The 26,984-nt window shown below is 43.6% G+C and overlaps 1 protein-coding gene across 5 annotated transcripts; it reads right to left on the minus strand.

Annotated features, from left to right (window-relative positions):
* Window positions 1-887: 887 nt before the first annotated feature.
* On the minus strand, window positions 888-26,984 carry ZBTB34 (zinc finger and BTB domain containing 34). 5 transcript variants are annotated; one of them, XM_055271049.2, is made up of 3 exons: window positions 26,884-26,956; window positions 23,901-24,021; window positions 888-7,973 (listed from the first exon to the last, which is right to left on the minus strand). In XM_055271049.2, the coding sequence occupies exons 2-3, from the start codon at window positions 23,918-23,920 to the stop codon at window positions 6,449-6,451; spliced, it is 1,545 nt and encodes a 514-aa protein (XP_055127024.1). In that variant the 5' UTR covers window positions 23,921-24,021; window positions 26,884-26,956; the 3' UTR covers window positions 888-6,448. The 5 variants fall into 5 exon arrangements, with proteins under 5 accessions (XP_055127024.1, XP_055127023.1, XP_055127025.1 ...); XM_055271048.2 differs by lacking the exon at window positions 26,884-26,956 and adding an exon at window positions 26,395-26,654; XM_055271050.2 differs by lacking the exon at window positions 26,884-26,956 and adding an exon at window positions 23,375-23,684 and having other exon boundaries at window positions 23,901-24,013.

The raw sequence follows: 26,984 nt of genomic DNA on the forward strand, positions 1-26,984 counted from the left end.
AAAAAAAAAAAAAAAAAAAAAAACGGCCACTGAGGATTGAGGAGCTTGAGGGAAATGGTCCAGGAAACAGAGGTGAAGACTAGCAGACAACTGGGGATTAGTGGTTGTCCTGTGACATTATAATATTCATAAACATCCCTGAAGCCACCCAGGTTTGGCCAACAATTGTATGAATTATAATTGGAAGAAACCAGAGTAAAGATAGGTCTGACATCAGGACAAATGAAAGATGAGCCAACGACTGCCAATGGCCTTTGCCAGCAATGCAGTACAGTGTGGTCTACACAACATCTGCTCCGACTCAGTGCGTTGGCCTCAGTTGATGCTCCTATTTCCAGGACCCCACCCCCTTGGGATATTCCTCGAACCCTGCTGGAGAAGCAGCTCGCCCATTTCTTGTTGTTGAGCTACTTTACCGGCCTTAGGGAGTAAGCAAATTCATCAGAAGCCACTGCCTCACATTTCAGAGTCACCAGAATCAAACTGGGGCTAACGAAGGCAAGTGGCTTGCTAAAAGTCACAGTCAAAGGCAGGGATGACAGCCAGACCTTCAGTTATGCTAGCCCATGCACTTTCTCCATCATTCCCTTGCCTCCCTCAGGAATCCCCGGACCCCCAGCTAGCAGGTGAAGCTGGTTCCTGTACAGACCTTTCTTGCTGTGCACCATCTCACTGCCCATCTCACCCTAGAGGAGGCCTGGTGAGAATTTGCTTAACAGCAGCCCTTACGGGTAAGGAGCAGGTCACCTCACAGCCCCACAGGAGCTGAGGTCAATCTTGCCTACATCCCAGCTACACTGCCTTGTGTGACCCTTCGGGAGACACGCATTAGCTCATTCACTCAACAAACGCTGCTGAGTGCCTACTGTGGTGCTGGGTCCTGTGCTAAGGATACTGGAGGGAGAGAAAAGAGTTTATAATCCCTGCTGTCAGGGAGCCTCCAGGTTAGAGGGAGAAATACTAACTGAATCATCTCGCTAATTAATATCCAATTACAAACTGAAATAGGTGCCCCAAAGAGCAGGAACAGTTCAACAAATACTATGTTAGAGGGGCCTGACCTGGAGGGCTGCTGGCGGGAAGAGGGGCCCCTGGGCTGGAACCTGGAAGAGGAGGGGGAGTTAACTGGCTGAATGGAGACAGAAGAGCCTGTACAACCCCACACTTTGTGGACAACTGAGCAAGAGATATTCTCTGCAGGCGCGAGGGGCAGGGATTCACAAGCGATTCGTTCTGGGGGCGCCTGGGTGCAGACCGAGGCCGACAATGCAGTCGCCACACAAGAGGTCAGAAATACACTCGCTTCTTTCTCTTCTTTTCAGCACGATAGTGGCACAAGAGCTTCTTAGGAAACCCTAACCTTTCAAAAACAGTGATTACAGAAACTATGACGCTGCAGATGTTTGTCAGAGCCAGTGACACTCACCGAAGCTCGGGGGGCCCACGCAGAGGGAGACCACAGCACATTTGCTCTAGCAGCATTTTTATTTACAAACAGCAATGTCCATTGACTTTATTTATACCATAAAAAAGCCATTTACAAGCAAGAAACAAGAATTCAGAACAAAATTAAGCAGCACTGAAATATTCATGTCACAAATCTAAAACAAAGTGAATACAAGAGTAAAATATCATTTGAATAAATAGTCTTAAATTCATGCTATAAAATAATCCTTAATGGCAAGTTACTAGTTGATACAGCATCCGCTTAGCTAGCTTCATTTACTTCATATGGTGATGAAGTGTGGAGTTGTGAGGTTACCAGTTTATATTGCAAGATAATGACACTGTGTTAAGTCATTCAAATTGCTCAACCATTTATAACGGAAAAAAATGTTAGCCCTACTAATAAAAGTGGTGAGAGAGATGGTTTTCACATTAGGAAAATGGTCATTCTCAAACAAACCAGGTAAGTTTACCTCTTACAATAGTCAGGGCAGCAACCAAAGGCTTGGGCAGCAAGTCCAAAGGTTGAATTCACAGCATACTTGTCACTGAGGGGCAGCAAGAGGTCTGTGGACTGAATCTGCTACAAGGAGAGCCAGGCAAGGCTGACTCCAGGACTTGATCAAGAACTACAACAGCCCTGTCTGTGCCAGACCCAGGGAGGAAACCAGAGAAAGCAGGTTCTCTTCTGGGCCGAGAAGTCAAGCACTGGGCAGAAACAGTGGGAACACTCTGGCACTTACTGAAAAAGACGCATGTGACATGTGACAACCATTACAAATTTGGAACAATGTGAATGACTTTTCTGAACTTTTAGTTCAGTTGCACTGAGTAATATGAAATCTATGATTTATGAACTAGATAGTTTCATATAAAGAATTTACATAATTCCCCAATACTTTCATATATAAAATTTAATAAATAACCCTGACCAGTCTAGAAGCACCATTCAAGGGGCATGTGCCCTTGGAAAATAGTTTAGGTGTTGCATATTTGAGTCCCTTTCAGTGGAGGCTTCACAGGAAACCATTACAGAATTTAACAATAACGAGGACAACAACAACAAAAATCACAGTAACTAAGAGAAAAGGTCGATAAAATAAAAGACATTGATCTCTTTAAAGTAAAGCTCATTCACATAGATGATTTTCCCCCCAGCCCTTGTTTTGTGTTCCTGCAAATTTTTCCTAGAGTCCAGGCTGTAAGAACGAAAATAAAAACAAAACCACACACAAAATATGCAGGCCTATATGGTCTGGGCTAAGGGAAAAACAAAGAGTTGGTTATATTTGCTATCATTAGAAAAGACATTTACTCATGCTCTGGAAGATTTACAAATTATCATTTTCGTTCTACAGTATATTCTGCTCAACAGTGAACCGACAGTATCCTTTCTGCTGTTTAAAAAAAAAAAAAAACTAAACTAAAAAAAAAAAAAAAAAAAGAAAAAACAACAAAAAAAAACACAACTGCCAAGGCAGGGCCAATTGGTTGGGAGGCTTTTTCCACTGACCAAAAAATTAACTTGTCTCCATATACTGTATTTACAAATATAATTTCTAAATGTATTTACAGCTTTAGTAGAAATTAGAGGGTAGAGAACTGATTAGAATGAAAATAACTGCTTAAAACCACAAACATTAGTAAAAGTATAAAACTCTTTGTCTTCACAGTTTGTAATAACAGGCTAAATATCTCTAGAAAAAGGACGCTGTCACTGTCTTCACATTGTCTAATATTGAAAAGGTAGCTCAAGAAGAGACTCAATTATGAACAAGCCTATATGAATTCAGGATATATTTTACTGTAAAAGATTTCTTCACATATCACTTTATCTTAATTGATTTCTGCATCTGTTATAAATGAAACACCTAACCTAAAACTGTACAGAAATAGGGACTTTACTTTCCAAAAAGAGTTGCTCTAAGGAGTTACACAGCGTACTTCGTCTGCGGAGACGTGAAGTGAACTTCAGGGAGAGAATATTTCGGTTCTGTGGTCATGTTAATCCTCCTGACACATCCTCATGCGGCAAGGCACAATTAATTGCTGCTGCCCGATCTGAATGGAGTTAATCTCTCACCGGTCACACCCCTGGGAAGCATGACAGTGCGAGCGCTCAGAGAGGCTACACAGCTCCGTGCTGGCCTAGGCGCTGCCTCCCTCGAAGCCCTGCGGAACTTTACAGTACTGTGTTATGGCTTGAGAATTCATTCTTAACACTGCGAGCAGTGGAAAGGGTAAAGTGTTAGCAACATGAATGGGAGCAAGTGGAACTTGCAAAATGTGGAATCATGATTCTTAGAGAGAAACTCAATCAATTTTCTGCCCCTTAACAGTCCCATTACAATGTTTGAACCTGAACTGTACAATCAAAGCAATGGATATTTTTGTCAAAGACAATTTTGGATAAGTCACTCTTTGGTAAACTCAAACCAGTTAAACAGATTCACAAATACAAAGAACTCCATGTAAATAAGGTTAAGACGGACAATGCCAAGAGCCAGGACGCTGGAGGTGCCCGCGCCAGGTGCCCTCCCTCCTCACTGTCTCTCATACCACGGAATGCTCTGGAGACCTCGCTGAAGGCCCCAAGCCTGAGTGAAAAGGAGGTTCCTTCCCTGAGCTTGACCCCTTATGTCCTTGGATTTGGGCATTTCTTGTCACAAACTTAGCTTGTATCACAACACAAATTTTTTGCATTCAATTAAAAAAAATCAAAACCAAACTTACTCATGTAAGGAAAAAAAAAAACCACAAACATTTACCTGAAACCCCAGAACATATTTAAATGGGTAAACACTTGGGGTCCAGCCTCCCCTTGAGGCACCCGCCTTTAACAGGAGTTGAACAAGTGCTTCAGGGAGAGAACGACCCTCTACTTAGGCAGTTTGACGAGGAAAAAGGCATATACTATATACCCGATTTAGCAAAGCCGCTCCTCGGGAGCAGCGGGATTAGAGTGTAATCTGTAGGGAGTTAACACTGATGTGTAGCGCAGCAGTTCACACGTGAACAGATCCTGTGTGCTAAAGAGATGCGACTGCACAGCTGCCACCCCTGGGGGCTATTACACACAAAGGGCTTGAATGACTTTTTTTTTTTCTCAAAACAAAAAACAAAAACAAAAACAAATCCACCATTGGTATTTTAGGAGCCAAAAAAGCACAGAAAACCAGCAAACATCTAATTCTGTATTCCTTTAACTTCTAGACTCTGAAGCTGGTCCTTCGTTCGTTTTTCTTTTAGGTGGCTGCACTGTTCTCCTATGGAGGTGCACTGGTTGTGCGTCTCAGAGCCCAGGTTCTCAGGCAGGTACCAGAACGCTGACATCCCACAGGCAGCTTGCAGCACAAACTCACCACCAAAACGCCTACAAAATTACTCTCTGCCAGAGTTTACAGTACCGAAGCAATCTTGTAAAGCCTGTTTGTGTATGTGAACACAATACAGAACTGAAGACATTTCTGAAAGTACTAATAAAACGTTATTCAAACAGGACTCAGGCATCTTTTCATACAGTAACGTGTTTGCCAGCACGTGCTTTTGAGGTCTCTTTTCAAGCTATGAACTCGAGAGAGGAAAACAATTATAATTCATTATTACCATCAGATTTCACATTTTCTAAAACTATACTGACCTAAAAAGACACTTAACAAAAATAGCACCACATGACCAAAAAATGGTGACACACAGATTTGGTGACACACAGAGTATCTTAGAGGGCTTTTAAACTGTTGGTTCTTTAAGCAGGAAACACTGAGAGAATGGGGGAGCCACTGAGGCTCTCATTAGCACACACAATACTAAGATATATTGCTTGCAATTCCCATAGAGTATAGCTTTACAAAAAGTACAAATTCTAAGTTCTGCAGTTTCCCTGGGAACTGCATGTAGAAAAAGTTGCTGTGCACCTGAACTGGCTGTTTGAAGAGAAAGAAAAAAAAAAAAAAAAACAAAAAAAACCACAACACTGCTTGGAGAATTTTGTAGACAGAACTACAAATCCCTTTCCTTAAGTGCGAGTGAGTACTAACTCATGATAGAGAGTGATTCGATTTAGTTACCTGGTATGTATGTTTCTACAGTACGGAATGAAGGTAGATTTGTAGGCCAGTAAAAACCTTGAAAACCACTGCTCCTTTGGGGTTGGCTAATATAACACTACACTATGTAAAAAGGTCAGCACCACAGGTCATCCAGCTCACCTGCTGGACAACTAACAAAAATTCCGAACGGTTTCCAACTAGAGTTGAAGAAATTTTATGGCATTTGGTTTATGTATTTGTTATGAAGCAGAGCTGTGAACACTGTGATTTGCTTTGCTTGCTTTTGGACACAATGATTAATATAAACCTACTAACATTCTTTTGTAAGGGAAATGAAGGGGCAAAACCCTAACATATTAGGTAGGGATGAGACAGACTCAGAAGCCCTGTTCACATTGTATTAAATTATATATTCCTCTTACATTCACCTCAACCAGAATAAAATCAAATTTGAGAATGTATATATACTATATATATAATAATAGTTTTATTATATATATATATAAATTGTCTAGCTACCCCCTAAAAGGAATTTTAAATTAGAAAAGGTTACCCATTTGTATCAGCTGACGGCATCCTAATCTCCCTCCGTGGAAGTGCACTGCTGCCAGCGCACACAATGAGAGAGAGTATGCCTCTTGGCAGAGAATGGAGGGTCAACCAGTTGGCATAGCTAAATCACTGGCAGATTTTGGATTAAGAGTTCAGCCAAAGAGGAATACTGTCAGCCTGTGTTTTCCCTGGATGCGTTGCCCTTCATGCTTTGAGCTCCTTCGGGGAGGGAGGGCAGGGGAAAGGATAAACACAACGAAGTGTTCCATCCAGAAACTTTAGAAAAACTGCCAAGAGACCAAGAGATTTCCAGATGGTTGGGAAAACCAAAGATTACAACAAAGCAAATCACAAATATGCATTGATTAATGTGCTTTGTTTGGGTGCACTTCTTTACCATCTTAATCGGGAGCATCAGACACTGTGTGAATTTCCATCCGGGAATCTAGGCCCATCTCTGAGGCTGATGCGTCATTTTCTAGTTTCTGTTCCACGTACACATCTGTTCTCTCGGGGGACTCAATGCGACTCCTGACTTCAGCAACGCCTGGGTGGTTTTTCCGCAGGTGCTGGTTGAGGGTACCTTGGAATGGAAAGCACTTCCCGCAGATCTCACAGCGGAATGGTTTATCATCTGTATGGCCCCGGATGTGGTACTCCAGTTGGTCCTTCCGTGTGTACTTCTTTCCACAGAACTTGCACACAAAGGGGGTGATTCCCATATGGAGTCGCATGTGCCTGTCAAGGCTTCCTTTCTGGTTGAAGGACTTTCCACAGTAAATACAGATCAACCTCTCATTGTACGGGTACCAATGCCCTCTCGCACTCCTCTCCCGGGGACTGCTCTCATACCCGGGGTTGTTCATCATGGCTTCACTGTCAGAGCCCTGCACCAGGCCCTGCAGGTCACTGTGCAGGTGGACAGACAAAGCCCGCTTCTGGCGGGCACGCCCTCCTCGGAAACAGCTCAGCATGGACCTGGATGGGCTGGAATTACTCAAACTTCCAAAAGCTTCTGATACATTGGTTGGCTGTGAGGCTGCTTGGGAATAGGAGTATGCGTGCTGGAGCACAGAACCATAGGAGCCCACATTCACTGCCACAACTTGTTCCCCATCAACCATCTCGGTGTGGTACCCATCGTCACCCAGGGAGGAGCTGTCGGAACAGCTGGGCCGGTCGGACTTCTCCATCTTCACTTTCACCTCGGTGATCTGGCTCTCCCTCACCAATAGGTCTCCTTGCTCATGGTCTCCCTCTATCTGAATCTCATATTCAGAAACGCTCCCACTGCTCCCGCGGTCTGAGTGGCCCTCCTCCTGTAAGCGGCTGCGCAAAGCTTTGCTGGGGGTCGTCTCCATCCGGAGGTCACTGCTTGCGGTGGGCTGCCGTCCCTGAGAGCAATATGGAGGAGAGATCTCCACTGGGTTGGCAAAGAAGCTGCTGTCTTTCACTCCGTTTCGACTCTCGGGATTCTCTTCAGCACCGACGGTAACAGAGTCAACATCTCCAACGCTGATTTTGGAATGGATGCTCTCTAGGATCTGCGTGCACTTGTCAATGACACACTGCATCTGAAGAAAGCTGGCTGCAGTCAGAAAACTGACAACATCCTTCAGCTGCAAGGACATTCTTCCAGTGTAACAAAAAGAAAGCAACTGCTCAAACACATTGGGATTTTTAATCACTGATATTGACAAGCCACTCATGGTACTTAACGCTGAATGGTCCCGGAAATATGGGGAGCTGGCAGCAAGGACTGCTTTGTGGGCTCGGAATGGCTGACCCTGAATGTGTACAATGATGTCACATAGTTTCCCCTGCAGGCGGAGTTCGTTTAGCTGGCTCAGAACGGTGCTGCTGTACTCGGGCACATCAAACTGAATAAAACTGCTGCTGTCCATTTCTACTGACATGAAGCGTACTCTGCGGAGAGAGAGAGTTTGCATCATTCACCAATGACTCCTCACTAAGTACAAGTGGCATAAACATAAGCTTACAACGACAATACCATTGTGGCTATCATACCTCCTAAAATCTACCTGAAGCATTCTTCCCCTTGTTTTAGTCTTTCATGTTTTGGTTAATTCACCTAAAGCCAAATAAACTAATGATCAATTAGCCTAGTGTCATAATTGCCTAATATTCATCTTGATCAAAAGTAAAATATTTTACACATAGTAGGACTATTTTGGCTCTGACTGAGAAATTGGTCTCCTTTTAGGAAAAATATTTCCCCATTTCAAGTACTTTTGAGGGTTTGAAGTACTTTGTGAAAAATAACTAAATTCAGGCCAGGCGCAGTGGCTTACACCTATAATCCCAGCACTTTGGGAGGCTGAGGCAGGCGGATCACTTGAGGTGAGGAGTTTGAAACCAACCTGGCCAACATGGTAAAACCCCATTTGTACTAAAAATACAAAAATTAGCCTGGTGTGGTGTTGTGCACCTGTAATTCCAGCTACTTGGGAGGCTGCAGCAGGGGAATCACTTGACCTCAGAAGGCGGACGTTGCAGTGAGCCGAGAGCACACCACTGCACCCCAGCCTAGGGGACAGAGTGAGACTCCTTCTCAAAAAAAAAACAAAACTAAATTCATCTAAAAATGTTCTGCCTTACTTGTGTATTTCTGATTGGTATTTTTCAACTCTGTAGCACACTGGATACAATAAATGGAGCTAAACTCTTTTCAGTATTAGTGTCTTGATTTGTGTGTTTGCCCTTCAGCTCTGTACACCTTTGTATCTCTTTTGGGTTGGGTTGGTTTGGCTGAGACTTACTATGCTCAGTCTCCTTCAGCGAAGAGTTGTTATTACTTTTTTTTTTTTGAGACAGAATCTTGCTCTGTTGCACAGGCTGGAGTGCAGTGGCGTGATCTTGGCTCACTGAAACCTCTGCCTCCTAGGTTCAAGCAATTCTCATGCCTCAGCCTCCCGAATAGCTGTGATTACAGGCATGCGCTACCATGCCCAGTTAATTTTTGTATTTTTAGAAGAGATAGGATTTCACCATGTTGTCCAGGCTGGTCTCCAACTCCTGACCTCAGGTGATCTGCTCCCCTCGGCCTCCCAAAGTGCTGGGATTACAGGCAACGGTCACCACACCGGCCTATTATTACTATTTTTTTATTAGAGATGAGGTCTCATTATGTTGCCCAGGCTGGTCTTGAACTCCTGAGCTTGTGATCCTCCCGCCTCAGCTTCCCAAAGTGCTAGGATTACAAGTGTGAGCTGCCACACCCGACCAGTGAAGAGTTATTTTAGACAATATTTTATTTTATTTATTTTTACAGATGGAGTCTCGCTCTGTCGTCCGGAGTGCAATGGCATGATCTTGGCTCACTGCAACATCTGCCTCCTGGGTTCAAGCGATTCTCCTGCCTCAGCCTCCTGAGTAGCTGGACTACAGGCGTGCACCACCACACCCAGCTAGTTTTTGTATTTTCAGTAGAGATGGGGTTTCACCACATTGGCCAGGCTGGTCTCCAACTCCTGACCTCAAGTGATCTGCCTGCCACAGCCTCCCAAAGTGCCTAGATAACAGGCATGAGCCACCGCGCTCTGCCAAGACAGTGTTTTTAAACAGTAGTCATTTTAGACAACAAGAGTGAAAAGGGTGATGGACACATCAAAAGGTATCACCATCTACTAGCGCTCACAGCTGTGGCACACCTACAACAGGTTTCCTTCCTGTGGCCTAAAATCTGCAGCACCAGACTGCTCAGAACTACTTAAGTATATACAGCCCCGGCTCCATCCTCTGATGGAAACACAACAAAACCAGATCTAACAATTATATTTTAAAACCTGACCAACAGAAATGTGAACACCTCCTAAGTATTAGATCAGAAAAAAACTAAATGGAATAAAACTACTTAGACAATGAGAAAACTCATAAAATCTGGGTTTAGGAATGAAGTTTACTCACGTCTTCAACTTACTTGAGAATGTATCTCCAAAAAAGAGATGGACAGATACGTGATAAAGCAAACACGGTAAAATGTTAACAATTGTAGAGTCTACATGGTGAATATCTGGGCACTTATTGTGAAATTTTCTCACCTTTTCTGTTTGAAGTTTTTCAAAATGAAATGTTGAGAGTTTTGAAAAAAAAAAAAAAAGCTGTAACAGGAAAAGTCAGTGCCTTAAGAGTTTTTATCACTAAACAATAAATACTAAAAACAAGTGAAATGACTGAACTCAGGAGGTCAGAAAAGGAAAAACAAATGATGCCCAAAGACAGTAGGAAAATAACTAATACGGAAAAACAGCACATAATCACAGACGGAATTTTTAAATTTCAAGACAAGACAACGTGCAACTAAATCTAAGACTCTCACAGGAAAGGATCAGTTAAATGTGCCTAGATCATGTCCGAATTTTTTTTATCACATCAAAACTTGAGTTAAAACATTTTAGTCGAAGAGGAATACTGTGCCCTTATTTATCCTAGATTTATGATTGAAATCAATTTGAAATCTGTATGAAATGAACATATTTTTAGGATAACATAAATTGGCAGAACTAAATAAGAAACAGAAGTGCCAAGGCACAAATGATCTTCAGGCCGTTCACACTGTTCTAGATGCATGTAAAAACATTTAAAGCATCTCAGTTCATATGGCACAAATCTGATACCAGAAGATGACAAATAGCAGAAAGAAGAAAACTGTCTACTTCATCTAAATAAATAGATTTTAAAGTCTTAACAGAAATGCTAGCAAATACAACCTATTAAAATAATATATTATGACCAAGAACAGCTGTTTCACAAATGTAAGGATGTCTACATGTTCAGAAATAAATAGACGAATATAAGTTGCAACATCAATAAGTACAGGAGAAAACCCATATGACCAAATCAATACTATGTAAAAAATGCACGTGAGAAAAAGGTAAATGCCTTTTAGAGTAAGGCAAAAATACTCAATAGGCTAGAAACAGAACAATACTTTCTTAACACAATAAAGTGTATCTACTACAAACCAATAGCAACATCATCCTTTAAAAAGGAAACACTGCATATGTTGGTATACTTAATAGGGAAAAGAAGGAAGGAAGGAAGGGGAAGGGAGAAAGGGGGAAAGGGGGGAAGGGGGAAAGGGGGGAAGGGGGGAAGGAAAAAAAAAGGAAACATGACGTCTGCATTTCCCAAAATGCATTTAGTAGAACCCAAGCCCAACAGCTAGCCCCAATATCCTCACCTCCTAGGGATTAAAACACACATTAGCATAATATCCCATCAGAAAAGTCCTGCGGACAAGAATCCTGCTTAACTCAACAGTTCGCAAACTCATTTAATGGTGGAACTGTTCTCTCAAGGTACACATATTAATATTCCCAAGAATGAGTGTTCCCTGGAGCATACTTTGGTAAAACTTTAGTACAGTCACTCCCATCAGTGCCTGGGAAGATATACAAGGTTATCTGCCATCACGACTCTCACTTAACATTATTTCAGAACTTCTAGCCAAAGCAACATTAAGGCAAGTAGCCATTAAAAAAGAGACAAAATTACTATTACATGTAGATATAATATGCAGATTATTATACAGAAAACCCAAGAGAATCACTTGGAAAATGTCAGAATCGGCATCTACTAAGTAGAGGTTTCAAAAAATTATACATAAAAAACAGGTAAGATAATGACAATAAGGTGCAACCAACAATATAGCAACAGGAACTAGAAAATACCTAGGGGTGGGGGAAGATAAGCAAAAAACAGGGTCAACAAGAAAAATACAACTTATTTTAATATGGACAAAAGCCTGTATAAATGAAGAGAGAGAACATGCTTCTGGCAGGATGATTCAATACCGTAAAGAGAGACACTCTCCCCCAAAATTAATTCATAAATATAACATAGCCTGATGAAATCTTTTCTTAGAAACCTGAAAAAATGATTTTAAAATTCATCTAGAACATTGTGGTCCAACATAAATATAAGACACTGCATGTGTAATTTAATGCTTTCTAGTAGTTACAGTTTTTAAAAGTTAAAAAAAATAAATTGTAGTAATATTTTATATAACCCAATACATCACTGCAGCATGTAATCAATATCAGAAAGTTAAGACATTTTACATTCTTTTCACACTAAGTCTCTGAAATCTGATGTGTATTTTACACACAGCATGGCTCAGTTTCGACTAACCACATTCCACGTGCTCAACAGTCGCATGTGGTCAGTGGCCACCAAACTGGATAGTGCAGATCTAGAATACTAAAGAAATTTTAGAAATAGACAAATACAATCAAACTTATAGATGTCAAAATTTATGATTGGCCTACAATTCATCGGCTAAGTATGTATTAAGTGTCAGGCACTAGGGATCCATCAGAGTTTTAATTCTCTCATCATAAATCATGATAAAAGCTATGAGATCTTTCATGATGGGGGAGTGGTCAGAGAAGCCTACGTGAACAACTGCTATTTTAAATAAGAACTAAAGGACAAGTAAAGGTTAGTCAGATACATGTGGGTATCAGGGTGCTGCAGGGAAACTGTCCAGACGGAATCACACGTACAAAGGGTTGGGGAGGAAGGACGTGCTGGAAGTGTGTGCACAGCTGGAACAAGGCGCAAGGGGTAGGACAGAAGCCACGTGAGGTTGTCACGGTAGAAATCAGACTGAGATGGCCTCATGGGCCATTTCAAGTAAGTAAAAAGGGGAGAATTACTGAAATAGATGCTGCTTAGAGAATTTGAATTAATAATAAATTTAGATCCTTCTTCACAGCATACCCCAAAATAACCTCTAGAGGTTTTTCTAAGCACACAAAGATACCAGAAGAAATGTAGGTTTAACTACAGAAGAAATACAACTTTTATATATCTAAAAAATACTTTTTTAGCAAAAAACAAAACAAAACAAAACACTGAGGTAGAAAACAATAAAAAATACTTAGAACATACACAGCAGAGGCCGGGCGCGGTGGCTCACACCTGTAATCCCAGCACTTTGGGAGGCCGAGGTGGGTGGATCACCAGGTCAGGAGATTGAGACCATCCTGGCCAACACGGTGAAACCCCGTCTCTACTAAAAATACAAAAAAAAAAAAAAAAAAAAAAAAAAAAATTAGCCGGGCATGGTGGCGGGCGCCTGCAGTCCCAGCTACTCGGGAGACTGAGGCAGGAGAATGGCGTGAACCTGGAGGACGGAGCTTACAGTAAGCCAAGATTGCAAGATCGCGCCACTGCACTCTAGCCTAGGAGACAGCAAGACTCCATCTCAAAAAAAAAAGAACACACACAGCAGAGTCTCTCACAAATCAATAAAAGCCAAATGTAACAACTGAAAAACGCGACTATGTATGTATTTCTTTAAAAAGAAATAAAAATAGCCTTTACACGTACAGAAAAAATGCTTAGGCCGGGCACAGTGGCTCACACCTGTAATCTCAGCACTTTGGGAGGCTGAGGCGGGTGAAATCACCTGAGGTCAGGAGTTCAAGAACAACCTGAACAACCTGGTGCAACCCTGTCTCTACTAAAAATACAAAAATTAGCTGGGCGTGGTGGCGGGAGCCTGTAATTCCAGCTACTCGGGAGACTGAGGCAGGAGAATCGCTTGAACCCGGGAGGCGGAGGTTGCAGTGAGCTGAGATTGCGCCACTGCACTCCAGCCTGGGCAACAGAGCAAGACTCCGTCTCAAAAAAAGAAAAGAAAAAAAAAAATGCTTAACAACTTCATCAGTAAACAAACATCGATATGAGGCCAGGCACAGTGGTTCATGCCTGTAATCCCAGCACTTTGGGAGGCTGAGTTAGGCGTATTGCTTGAGCTCAGGAGTTCGAGACCAGCCTGGCCAACATGGTGAAACCCTGTCTCTACCAAAAATGCAAAAATTAGTCGGGCAAGATGGTGGGCGCCTGTAGTCCCAGGTACTCGGGGGGCTGAGTACTGGAGGCCAAGGTTACAATGAGCTGAGATTGTGCCACTACCCTCCAGCCTGGGTGATAGAGTGAGACACTGTCTCAAAAATAAATGCATAAACATGAGACAAAATACTTCTTTCTCAAATTGGCAAAGCTTATAAAAATGTAACTCAGCTGGCACCTAACAAATAGGCAAATGTTACCTACTCATCATAGCATTCTCATGACACGGGGCGTGTAAATAGTGACTTTTGGAATGCAAGGACAAAAGCAAGGTGGGTTCAGGCTTTTTAAAGGTGTGGACTGCAGGGTGAAAACCAGTACAGAAAAGAATGCAACAGAGCATTTCTGAAATAGAATGTACAACTGAAAGCGGCTTCCCAATGAGGCTTCCTCCTCCTCTGTGTGGTTTTTTCTTATCTACTTCTCAGAAGAAAGGTGGAGAACTACACTTGAAAGATAATCACTGAGAAAAACGGAACGCCATGATTAACACCTAAGAGTGGGATTCCATTTTTCTGCAATATGAGAAAGGAAGTGCTTTGCTCTCCTCTCCCTTACATTAACACTTCCTTTCCACAGTGACAATGAGATTCAAAGATTCCCCCTTAGAGCTGCTAACAAGCCACACTCTTGAACAAGAAGCTTCTAAATGACTGGCACATAGTGAACTTACAGTTAATTTCAGTCTGAGCCATATGACCAACTAAAGGAAGAGAAACTCATCATCGATCACAAGTTCTACGCTCCACGTGTGGATTTATCAGGTCCAGTGATCCCAGGATAGAGGAGGTCAGAGCCTCTTATGTAGGCACAATTCAAGTTCAAATGAGATCCTCTATCCCTCTGTACTGGCAGCTTTACAACATGGACTACTCCCTGGTTTCTTGAAGGTCTTGATTTTCTCCCCTGCATGGAATGTCAGTGGGCCTACACCTAAGTTAGATCAATTTTGAATTACTTTTTCTTCTTACAGACAGGATCTCACTCTGTTGCCCAGGCTGGAGTACAGTGGCACAATCTTGGCTCACTGCAGCCTCAACCTCCTAGGCCCAAGCTATCCTCCCACCTCAGCCTCCTGCGTAGCTGGGACTATAGGCACACACCACCATACCCAGCTTTTAAAAAAAATTTTTGTAGGCTGGGCGCGGTGGCTCACACCTGTAATCCCAGCACTTTGGGAGGCCGAGGCGGGTGGAGCACCTCAGGTCGGGGGGTCGAGACCAGCCTGGCCAACATGGCAAAACCCCATCTCTACTAAAAATACAAAAAAAAATTAGCGGGCATGGTGGCGGGCGTCTGTAATCTCAGCTACTCGGGAGGCTGAGTATTGCTTGAACCCAGGAGGCGGAGGTTGCAGTGAGCCGAGATCGTGCCATTGCATTCCAGCCTGGGCAACAAGAGTGAATTTCCATCTCAAAAAAAAAAAAAAATTTGTAGAGACAGGGTCTCACTATGTTGCCCAGGCTCGTCTCGAATTCTTGGCCTCAAGGGATCCTCCCACCTCAGCATCCCGAAGTCCTGGAATTACAGACATGAGCCACTGCACCCGGCCAATTTTTAATTAATTTTATCTTTAAAATAAAATATATGCATATGATAGAACTTCAGATCATAGAACAGAAATAATAAAACTTTCCCCCAGCTCCTCTTCCAAAGATAATCACTGGTAGGAGTTTTGGGGTATTCTTTCAGAGAAAATTTTCAACATCTATCAGCATAAACTGTTCTGTATCCTACTTTAAAGAAATGCGTTTAATATACCTTAAAATCTTTCCACCTGTAATCTCAGCACTTTGGGAGGCCGAGGTGGGCGGATCACGTGGTCAAGAGATCAAGATTACTAAAAATACAAAAATTAGCTGGGCATGGTGGCACGCACCTGTAATTCCAGCTACTCGGGAGGCTGAAGAAGAAGAATTGCTTGAATCTGGGAGGGGGAGGTTGCAGTGAGCCAAGATTGCACCACTGCACTCCAGCCTGGCGACAGAGTGAGACTCCGTCTCAAAAAAAAAAAAAGAAAACAAATCTTTCCATAGCAGTACACACACATTGACCAATTTTTATCTAACTTCACAGTATTCCACGGATGGCTATATCACAACGTACTTAATCAGTTCCCAGTTGATACTAAGATAGCCATTACAAACTCAGAATGTCATCCCCACTCCACACACACACACACCCCTCAGTTACATCTTGGCTTTCTTATGTAAGCAAATCTGTAGCCTCAACTTCAAGCAGAATTGTGGTAAATTTTTCATTTCAGTCGATAATGCCAAATTACCCTCTAAGAGGTAGCAGCAATTATCTGTTCACAGGGAAGGGCCTCCTTCCCCATAACCGCCAGCAATGGGTATCGAACCTTTTCACTTTTTCAGCCAAACTGATAGATGAAAGATGTACCTCATTGTTTTGATGTGCTGCCTTTTTTTTTTTTTTTTTTTTTTTTTTGAGACAGAGTCTCACTCTGCAGCCCAGGCTGGAGTGCAGTGGTGCAACCTCCACTCAAGGCAACCTCCGCCTCCCAGGCTCAAGCGATTCTCCTGCCTCAGCCTCCCTAGCAGCTCAGACCACAGGTGCAAGCCACCACGCTTGGCTAATTTTTGTATTTTTAGTAGAGACGGGGTTTCGTCATGTTGGCCAGGCTGTTCTTGAACTCCTGACCTCACGTGATCCACCCACCTCGGCCTCCCAAAGTGCTGGGATTACAGGCATGAGCCACTGCGCCCGGCTGCATTTCTTTAATTATAAATGAGGTTGATATCTTTTCTCATGTTTAATGGCAATTTGTCTAAGTTTGTCTTTGAACTGCCTACTCATATCCTTTGCCCTTATTTGCCTTTTTTATTGATTTGTCAGAGCTCTTCGCAAATTAAGGAAATTAGCCTTTTGTCATGCGCTGCAAGTATTAGATTTAATTGCAATCACTAAATGGCACACTGACTGGGAATTTAAATTATTTTTCCTACATTTATAGGAAATATTCACTCAATATCAATCTCTTACATAAAGAAAACCAAAGGGAATTCAAAGATGAATACAAGTCCCAGTCTTGCAGTTTGATAGAGGCTTAATGCAGATTCCTCCCCACTCAGAGAGAGATGGGAATGGAATTCATTTTTGATAATGCAGAGTAGTGATTTATATTAGTTTTTCATTTAGATTAAGTTTGCAGCTGCCTCAGAAAATAATAATGAATTTGATTATTCCACTCACTAAAACCATCAGAACCAGGACTCTTTAATTCAGGAGATTAATCATAGGTGTTTCTGTCACATTATTCTAGGCAAAAAAACCACACCCAAATTAGACATTTACACTGCTATTATTTTAATTGAAAAAACAAGCACATACAAGCTGGATTTATTTTCAGTATCAATATGTATTTTAACAAAAATTTTGTTTTTGTTTGTAAAAACTATACTCTGGAAAAAGAATGTGAAATACTTCTTTTAAAAAATACACATGGATAGAATTTTGTTGAAATGGTTTTTTGTTAAGTTCAAAATTGTCACCTCCTCAACTTCTTCACAGGTCTCTTCTGTTCACTCAATCAATGGAAAGACAATCTTTCTGCTCTTTCAATTTCTTTTTTTTTTTTTTTTTTTTTGAGACGGAGTCTCGCTCTGTCGCCCGGGGTGGAGTGCAGTGGCGCAATCTCGGCTCACTGCAAGCTCCGCCTGCCGGGTTCACGCCATTCTCCTGCCTCAGCCTCTCCGAGTAGCTGGGACTACAGGCGCCCGCCACCACGCCCGGCTAATTTTTTGTATTTTTTAGTAGAGACGGGGTTTCACCGTGGTCTCGATCTCCTGACCTTGTGATCCACCCGCCTCGGCCTCCCAAAGTGCTGGGATTACAAGCGTGAGCCACCGCGCCCGGCCTCTTTCAATTTCTTTAATTTCTTACTTCCGCATTCTTACTTTCTTACAAAGAAAGAGAATAATTTCACACCTGTGGAATAGCTTTCACCTCACTCGCAGCCTCTGCTGTGACCACACAAGACCACCACTGGTCTCCCAGGTAGCTTCTGGGAAGGACCACCTCTGATGTGGGCAGGACCGACATTCTCCTACTTCCAGGCACCCAGCCGCCCCCACACCAGCCTGGGCTACTGTAAAACGGGATGACTGCCCCTGCTGCCACACCCCTCAGCCTTCCCCCTTTACTTGGCAGAGTCACTCCACCACCATCATCATCCGTGACCAGCTTTTATTGAATGTGTGATACATGCCAGGCATGTCATAAATAAGGCTTAGGATGCAGTATGTCTCTGAATCCTCCCAAGCTGCCCCTTAAGGCAGGTACTATTGCTTCTATTTTAAAGAAGGGGAAACCAAGGATCCAAGCAGCTGACTTTCCCAGGACCCTTCTGAAGTGTGCGCGTTTAGGCCCCCACACAACAACTCCTTATCCCTAGCGAGCTTGCCCTGTGTTACATTCCTGCCCTAGGACAGTGTCAAGGAAAGGGATAGAGATGGGGTGGGGGATGCGGGTGGGCAAACATCCTCCCTATTGCTGCCCAGAATAGAGAAGGCAAATGAGGGCATTTTAGTAATATCCATCAGGATTACATCTGCATATTTGCTGTGACCAAGCAATTTCAGCTGTAGGAGTTTAGTGAAGCACTCTCTTTGTAGAGCAAAATCTCCCTCTTTTCTAGACCAGAATCACTGGCAGAAGGGTTATGAGGAGAAAAATGTTCCAGGTGGGCCCCGCAGCCACCATATATCATGCCCTCCATATTCACAGCTTTGATCCCCCTTTCCTCCTCAGAGCCCCGGACCCTGGCTCACTCTACTTGCTTTAAATAAAAAGCTATCTTTACATGAGAAAGCCTCAATTAATTAGAAACCACAGATCTAGGGCTCAAGTAAACCGGTCTTTTTGGTGTTTGAAGGTGAAAGTCACAGAGAGCAGATGCTGCCAAGAAGACACAGGGTTCAGCCCAAGTTCAACAGAATTCAAAGCAGCACTGAGACCGGCGCCCTGAAAGCAACAGCAAACTGTGAGGGGCCCTCCAGGACTGACCAAGCAGTGACGAAGCCAAGTCTGAAAGCACCAGAGGATGGCAGACACGGAAGCCACACCGCAAAGGTGAGCACAGCTGAAGGCAAGCAGCTTTGGGAGAAATGAACACAGGCTGCGGAGTGATGGCCAGCTGGGCAACCAGAGCAGGAGGCCACTCACACAGTGAGGCACTGTGGGTACAAGCCACAGGGAGAGCGGCACTGCCTGGAAATGACCGCACGAGCCATCCTGGGACACTCCTCCCACAGACCTGAAGTCCAAAGCCAAAGCGGGGGCTCTGGAAATAAGCAGGCATGGATGCGCTGAAAAGAAAATTAAGGTCTGATGCGAGACCGTATGAGGACAGGCTTGGTAAGTAATGCTGCTTGACATCTTCGCAAGATCCCACTCAAAAAAGCTACAGAATCCGTCACTGCACCCATGCATCAGGACAGCAAGAGGCTGCTCTCCAACAACACACAAGGGAGAGACACCCCCTAATCCAGGTTAACGCATTTCACCCAAAGGGGCTTAAGAACAAAAAGCCACTCGACAAAGACAGGAAAAGCAAGCGACCATCATGTCACATTCACAGCTGATGCTGAGAAGGGTGAACAGAAACCAGTGACTCAAGCCCCTGCTCTTCCATTCAGCTCCCCACCCTCACTGAGTTAGTAAGAGAGGCAAAAAGGCAATAACAGCCCTTATATGTAACATTAGAGGGTCACATAAAATACCATGGCCCACCAATGGCAAACACAGCTCCTTTGAATTTTCAAAGGTGTCACATGTTAACCAATTTCTTATAAAGCACCAAGGAATGTATGGAGGATCTTATTACTTTCCATTTAATGCCATTCTATTCCTATGCCAGTATTTTAAAAAGATTTATCACCAAAAAAAAAAAAAATGAAAGAAAACATAGGTGAATTTATTTATAATACTGACATAAAGGCCTTTCCAAGCATGACATAAATCTCAGACGCCACAAAGGCAAAGACAAATACATTCGACAACACAAAAGTATATGACAAAAAAAAATACCCCTTTTCCCCAAAAGCCAAAAGATAAATGATATATATTGAGGAAAAATATATGCATATTTGACAAAGAACTACTTTCCAAATTCCTTAATTTATAAATCAAATTAGGTGACATACACAAAAAAACCCCTAAGAGAGAATGGGCAAAGGATACAAACAGCTCAAAAAAAAAAAAAAAAAAAGAAAAATGACAAAAAAAGAAGCAAAGATGCTAAAATTTACTTCTGATTAAAGACGTTTGAAATACAAAAAGAAAAAATAATGAGATACCATTTTTAATCCATCAGCCTTGCACAGTTTAAAAGCGCTGGCAAGTGTAGTCCTGAGGAATGAATAATTTGGTAATCTCTATCAAAATGTAAAAGGTATTTACCTTTTGTTCCACAAATAACGGGGAAGAATTAAGCCTACTAATATATAGGACATACGAAAGTGTAGGAGAGACATATGAGAATGACCACTAAGAATTTTTCTTTGCTATAGCAAAAACAAAAAGAACCCCCAAAGGAAACTGGTTTCAAAAAATATAATCAACAATGAAATACTACGCAGCTATTAAGAAGAGTGGGTAGATCTGTATGCTTTGATAATGGAAAGAGTGCTAAGATTTAGCCAAAAACAGCAAGATGTAGACTAATACGTATGCATATATGTCATTCCCTTCACGTACATTTTGTAAAGGAATTATATTATGTTGCTTGCTGTATCCATTTTGGAAGGAACCATGTGGTACTATTAATGGTGGTCACTGTGGGGAAGGACTAAGGAGAGGGAAGGGAAACAGACTTTATTTTATACCTTTGCATTTAAAAAATCATATAACTGTATTATTCTCACTAGAAGTTTTTTTTAAGACATGTAGGTTAGTACCTACAAATATATAATTTTTTAAACCAAAGAATCTAGAGGAGAAAGATGGGCTGCAAATGGATAATTATTACATCAAGCAGACAGTTACAGAGGCAGAAACAAAGAACTACAAGGAACAATACAAGGCTGATTACTTTTGACCAAAAAGATTTTTAAAAAATCAAAATAGAACAAACGAAAACTTCATGGAGGAAGATATTTTTGAACAGGGCCTTGCATTTCAAAGGGAAAAGAAAGAACACTCTAGACAGAAGGAAAAGCAGGAACAGGGCACAGGGGAATGCAAACAGACAGCGTCTGGGGTAGAGCAGGCAGCATGTAGTGGCCCCAGCTCAGGGACAAGGAAGGCCATGGAAGAAGAAGGCCACAGCTGGAAGGTGGAGGGCCTTGAACACTCAGAGAATTCAAACAGAATTCTGGCGGCAGCACCTGGAGACTGAGGCATGGTGTCTACTCGGAGGCCATTTAGCTCAGCCAGGACAAGCTGGGCTCAGGTTTTTCACAGGGTCGTGGGAAATACGGGGCTGGAGCTAGACAGCAACATTAGACCCGAAGATACTGATTTGGGAGTGACCAGGTACTGACTGAGGATCGTTGTGGTAAAATGAGGTTACTCAGGGAGGGAAAAAAAAAAAGAGAAGGCTGAGAATAGAAAGGGTGTTTGCTCCTAGAAAAGAGGAATGGAAACACAGCACCTGACGAAAGGGTGCTAGCCCTTCATCTAGCCCTCCCCTCAAGCCTTTCCATTGACTAGTTTTGTTTTTGTTTCTGTTTTGTTTTGAGACAGTCTCGCTCTGTGCCCAGGCTGGAGTGCAGTGGTGTGATCTCGGCTCACTGTAACCTCCGCCACCCAGGTTCAAGAGATTATCATGCCTCAGCCTCCTGAGTAGCTGGGATTACAGGCATGTGCCACCACGTTCAGCTAATTTTTGTGTTTTTAGTAGAGACAGGGTTGTACCATGTTGACCAGGCTGGTCTCAAACTCCTGGCCTCAAGGGATCCGCCTGCCTCATACTCCCAAAGTGCTGGGATTACAGGCATGAGCTACTGCGCCCGGCCCCATTGGCTAGTATCTTTCAGTAAAATTCTGCACCATGTATTGTGTTAAGCTGTGAGGAAACGAAACAATGGAAAGCTAATGACATCCTCTCACACTGCTGGCCCATTCTGCAGACAACCTAAAAATAAGAAGGGACTCTCAGATGCCATCTGGGCAAAACACCCACCTGGGCCTTAAAATCTCCTCTGCAGCTTTCTTGGATAAAGACTTGGAATTGTCTCCACATATCAACAACCAGAACAAAAGCAGAAATGTAAAAGCTGAACAATTAGAAATGTGCTGATTCTGTGAGACTCCTCGCTGTTGAGCTTCCACTCCTGGCGGTGAGCTCTATGAGGGCAGGGACTGTGTGCCCAGAGCCCAGCAGTGTGTCTGGGGCAGAGAGGCTCTCAGTACATGTCAACTAAAACAAGCTGGTGGCTCAAGATCCATGGACTGCCACTACAGCCGCACCCTCGGCTCTGAACTTTTCCTTCTGGAGACCCCAGAGATGTGGGATCATCTCTGCCAACAGCAAAATCTAGCAAGGTGGCTTATTCCAACCTAACCCATAAACAGTCTAATTTGCTCCACAAGATGCTACACTTTGTTTAAAAATATCCAGTTACACTTCCAAGAAAAGAAAGGAAAGTTACAAATTTGGAAGTTGTTTAAGGCACCAGGAGGTACCTATTATTCTCAATCAAGATGCTCATGATTCCAAACCCAGATTTGCACCTGCTGGCTTCAGTCATTTGCTGATACCTGAGACACGGCTCAAACTAGGCTTTCTCTGGCAGGCACCAGAAACCTGAAGATCCCTAATTTTCATTTTCATACGAAGTCATTAAAAAGACCACAGATTGAAGCACTGCAGACAAAAGGCATGGTAACAGAAGTAACAATTACATAAAAATAACTTTTCTAGGTATTTCTGCCTGGGTCTAGATTAAAACCAAAATTGAGCTGTCATGAGCTACAATCTAATCTTTTAGAAAGCAGTAGTCAAATAACACCAGGGCTGCGTGAAACATTCTGGTGCTACTGAAACCCAATGCAAGAAAAAAAAATAAATAAAATGGCATTCTGTGATGGATATTCATGAAGCACTCATCCTAATTTAAAAGAAAACAAGTTTAGAGTTCTTACTGCATTAATTCATGTGAGCCTGAAAGAACATTTTTATCCAAACTGTTACATTTCCTACCAAGGCGTTAACATTCTCCAGGTCTGCTCAGATACACTAATTCCAAGAGGGTGCGATTTGTCTTTTAGTCAATGCAAAACATCATCAGAAGCTTCTTCTGAGCTTTCCAAGCAGGAGAGGAATTGCCTCTTTAATTTTACTGACAATCACAAGGACTAACAGTCAGTAGGCTCCTACTGTGTACAGTATGGTAAGTAAGCTCTTAGACGACACTAAGAGGCTGCAGTTATCCCCATTCTACCAGACGAGGAAGCAAACTCAGAGAGGCTGAGAAACTTACCCAAGGTCACTCAGCTAATGACTGGCTGAGCCAGGATTTGGACCTAGATTTGTCAGTCTCAGACTCAGAACTCTTATCTCTTGTAAGAGTAAGATTTTAATCCAGGCCTACTGGTGAGATGCAGGATTTTTATTGGTGCTGGATTCTTACTGATCAACTCCGAGTAGAAAGAGAATTCTCATTTAAGGATGTTCCGCCACACAGACAAAGTCAGGCTGAGTCTGACACTGTGATGATTAAGGGGTCACAATATGTTGTACTTCAAGTGGTTTGCAGCCATTTCTTTGCAAAATGTCCATTATTTTTACTTCTGTCAGTGAAGCAGGCAAAAAGATGTTTCATATTTTAATCATTAATTGAGAGGATTTGTTTCAGATAAAAGAATAAGCTTTCTTAAGGCAAATAACGAAAAAATATTAAGGCACAGCATCTTATCTGCTTACTGCTGGCTAGCATTTCAGGGGCACTGGCCCTGGAAAATACATTAAGTCCTGCCTCTTATGACAAAAGGATTAGAAAAGCTCACCTTGACTTGCATTCTTCCATGAGGTTTTCCTTGCCATCAACATCAACCAGAAAATAACCATTAGAAATTTAACTGCGTTCAGTTGATGACCTTCACTAAGCTAAATTCAGCAGTTTGTCAGCTACAAAACATTAAATAGACACAATTAAGAAGTTTGAAAAACATTAAGCAGAATTTAAACTAAAGTAACATGAACATTAATGGGAATAAAATGTAACTAGATTCATGGTACTGACATTTTAGACAAGTGCTTCAAATGGAAGGCAAAAGTGGGGGGACACAGAGGTGCAGAAATCCAAAACTCAGTAGGTACACAGTTCAGCAGCTTATCATTTCTCCACCTTGATAAATGTACACCCAATAATGACAGTAACAATAATGAAAATGTACTAAGCAGTTACTAGGTGCTGCACATTTTTCTACTTCGTTCCATTTTCGTTTACAGTTCACAGTAACCCTATGAAATGGATTTTATTATCCTCCACCACTGCAAATAAGAAACGGAGGCTCAGAGGCATTAGATAAATTGCTCAACTTCATAGAGCTGGTAAGTAGACTTGCTAGGATTCAAACCCAGGTCTGTCTGATTCCAAAGCTGCTGTTCTTTCCCCATAGCCTCCGAATGAAGAATCACATGATTTTTATCTTTTTCCATGATCAGAGGGAAACGTTTTAAAGTTTCAAAGATTCGTTTTGTGCTTTCTGCACCCTAAGAGAGCAAGCTGAAAACATCCACCTTGAATGGTAGCATTACATATCACTTATATACGACACAGAAAGCTGATAAAAACAGATTCTCCTTAAAAAAAAAAAAGGCAAATTACAAAACAAAACAAAAAGTTGTTTACCAACAAAAATCAGGAAGTATTTGAGTACCTATTATAGAAGTCCAGCCCCAGTATTAGATACTATAAGGGCTCCGAGAGGAGTATTAAGACACCATGCCCTTAAAAAAACTCCCACTCCAGTTGGGACAAGAACAAGTTCAACACCCAAGGAACAAGTGCTGAATCCGAGTGCCACAAAGCCATGGGGGCAGGGAAGTCAGGGAACACCCTCTGGAGGAAGTATATCTGCAGCAGGGGCTTGAAGGAAGTGAAATGGAGAATTTGCACAGAAAAGAAAAAGGAGGCCAGTGCTTCAAAAGGGGGAACAACAGAAGCAAAGCCCAAGAAGCCGTAACTAACTCAGTTCTGCAGGGGACAGACTTGGAGAAGCAGAGAATAAGGTTCAGGTAGGTGGGGTGGGGCCAAACCACGGAGAGTCTTGAAAAGACAGGGTGGGCGGTGGCTGGACCCACAGTGGCAGGCAAGAGGCCACTACTCAGCTTTGAACAGTGGTATAACTGCCGTGGCCTCTTAACTGATCTCCTGGCCTCTAGCTTCTTCACCAATGCTTTCAGTAGTTTCAACTTTGACCTAGTGTTTGAGTTGAGGAACTAGCCGCGGCCCACCTCTCCTCCTACTTCCCTCCTATATGAACCCTTCTCTGCCAGGAGACTGGTCTATTCACTAACTCCATAGGATCACTGGGCCTGATTCCTCTTTTCCTATCTGAATGCTACTCATCCTTTAACACCCGGCTCAAATCCCGCCCCCTCACTAAACCCTCCCTAACCACTCGGCCTACAGTGACCTCCATCTCTCCTTCTTAATTCTATAGCACACAGCCTTGTCTCATCAAAATTACCTTTTCATAGGTAATGTCTCAGCACCCTGTGTAAAGCTGCTTGGAGACTGTAAGTGTGCCTTCTACTACTTTCCCACCACATGGAACAGTATCTTGCCATTTAATAAGCAAGCAAGCACTCAACTATTTTTTGACTTCCTATAGTAAGTTTGGCTTTAGCATAAAGGAAGGATGGGGGAGGGGGGAACCTCTGGAGTCAGAGACCAGCTAAGAAGCTGTTGCAATAATCCAGATGTGAAGCAAAGAGGGCCTGGACTACGGAACAAAGAGAATATGGGCAAATATAAACAACAAAAAATTCTGCATGCAAAAACTCGGCGGAATGTGATTAACTACTACTAGGGACAAAAACAAGGGATGAATGAGGATTAAGGTGAGGTTTAGAAAACGCTTCTTGAAATCATTTTAAAGCCTGTCTGAAACAAAATGCAGTAAGTGGCTTAAAAAGTCCACACTGACAAAGTCTTCAGCGAAACTGCCCAGTATCTTGAATCAGGGACAGCCCTTCCAATTTGAGACATACACGGAATGGCAGAGCCAGAAGGGTTCTTAGAGAGTTAAATGAAACCCTCAATGATCACACGGGGAAACTGAGTCCTAGCATGGAAGGGGCTTGCGGAAGGCCTCAAGACAGAGACTCCCAGACGAGTGCCGCCCTGAAAGCACATCCACTTGGCCTAGAAGGGCACTGTTTACACCCCCGGTCAGCCCCAGCCCAGCCCTCTGCAATGGCAGGACCAACTGAGCGCGAGTGACCATGGAGACGTCTGGGGCCAAGCGCAACCCGTCGCCGCCGCCTGTTTACCTGGAGGAAGGCGGTGGCGTGAGGCAGCGGCTCCGTGGCAGCCACCCGAAGGGCCGACCCCTGGCCCGGCCGGCTCTCCAGGGAACTCAACCATCTGCCCTCCCTCCCCGTACAAAAGGGAGCGCCCCCAGGGCTAGGGGCCCGGAAGCTGGGGATCCCGAGACGCCCCGGGCGGAGGCTGGGGAGCCCAGGGCAGCTGCCCGAGCTCGACCCTCAGCCGGGCCAGCGGCGCCCGGACTCCAGGACCGAGCACAGTTGGCCCCTCGGGGGCGCGCGCCTGACCCCAGCAGGTGCCCGGGGCCTCCGGACCCCGCCCGGCCTTGGCTCCTGCCCGCGCCGGCCGCCTGCCCGCGGGACTGACCAGGCGCGGAGGCTCCCGCCCCGCCGCGCCCAGAGGGAGCCGGACAGCGGCCCGGGGACTGCCCCCCGCCCCGCCTGCCCCGCCCGCGCCTAGCCCGCTGCTCGCCGCCCCCGGCCAGCATGCCTCACCTGCCCAGAGCGCCGCGCTCACATCGCCCGCCCGCGGCGCCCCCTCCGCCGCCGCCGGCGCCAGGCCCGTCCCCGCCGCTCCGGCTGCCGCCCCAGCCCGC

This window comes from Symphalangus syndactylus, chromosome 3 (assembly GCF_028878055.3).
Source record: "Symphalangus syndactylus isolate Jambi chromosome 3, NHGRI_mSymSyn1-v2.1_pri, whole genome shotgun sequence".
NCBI classification, from domain to species: Eukaryota; Metazoa; Chordata; class Mammalia; order Primates; family Hylobatidae; genus Symphalangus; species Symphalangus syndactylus.

Bases quoted from the DNA above. Each gene is read 5' to 3' on its own strand.
- ZBTB34 (XM_055271049.2), bottom strand. From the start codon at position 23,920: ATGGAAGAATGCAAGTCAAG. The intron at 7,974-23,900 runs GTGAGCTTTTCT...CTCTCTCCGCAG, and splicing joins ATGGAAGAATGCAAGTCAAG to AGTACGCTTCATGTCAGTAG.